Source organism: Nestor notabilis, unplaced genomic scaffold (genome assembly GCF_000696875.1).
Source record: "Nestor notabilis isolate BGI_N333 unplaced genomic scaffold, ASM69687v1 scaffold21627, whole genome shotgun sequence".
Lineage (NCBI taxonomy): Eukaryota > Metazoa > Chordata > Aves > Psittaciformes > Psittacidae > Nestor > Nestor notabilis.
Window position 1 is genome coordinate 139 of NW_009938114.1, and position 620 is coordinate 758.

The window sequence follows — 620 nt, forward strand, 5'->3', positions numbered from 1 at the left end:
GTTCTTTGCTGTGAGGGTGGTGAGGCACCCAGAGAAGTGGTAAATGCTCCATCCCTGGTGATGTTCAAGGCCAGGTTGAACAAAGCCTTGGGCAGCATGGTTTAGTGTGAGGTGTCCCTGCTCATGGCAGGGGGGTTGGAACTAGATGATCTTAAGGTCCTTTCCAACCCAAACCGTTCTATGATTCTATTGCTGTGGTTGTGGCAAAAAGACAGCTGCTCAAGGAGCCATGGCACAGGCAGGAGCATGCTGGCTACTGGCCTTGAGCTGAGCCTCATGTTGCGACGCTGTGCTGTGCCCCTCCCTGGCACAGGAATCTCTGAGCTCTGCCAGTGCCCTTGGGATGCTGGAGCCTCCAGTGCTGCCCAGCAAGATCTTGGCAGAGGTGTCCAGCGCAGCCACGTTGACCCAGTGCGGTTCCCGCTGCAGATGCTGGTGACGTTCGAGGATGTGTCCGTGCACTTCTCCCCTGAGGAATGGGCTGTGCTGGTCGGGTGGCAGCGGCGGCTCTACCGGGAGGTGATGCTGGAGAACTACCAGGCGCTTGCCTCACTGGGTGAGGAGTCTCCTGGAGCTGCCAGGCTGGGCTGAGCCGGAATTCATCCCATTGAGTGTGTGCC

General features: G+C 58.4%; 1 protein-coding gene across 1 annotated transcript in view; it reads left to right on the plus strand.

The window, feature by feature from the left end:
* Positions 1 to 429: 429 nt before the first annotated feature.
* The window catches only part of LOC104409336 (protein ZNF783-like), a gene marked incomplete at both ends in the record, with an annotated part of 780 nt that continues 589 nt past the window's right edge, over positions 430 to 620 (plus strand). The window contains one exon of the mRNA XM_010019173.1: positions 430 to 556. Within this exon, the coding sequence (XP_010017475.1) occupies positions 430 to 556 (127 nt within the window). The remainder of the gene's footprint in view (positions 557 to 620) is intronic.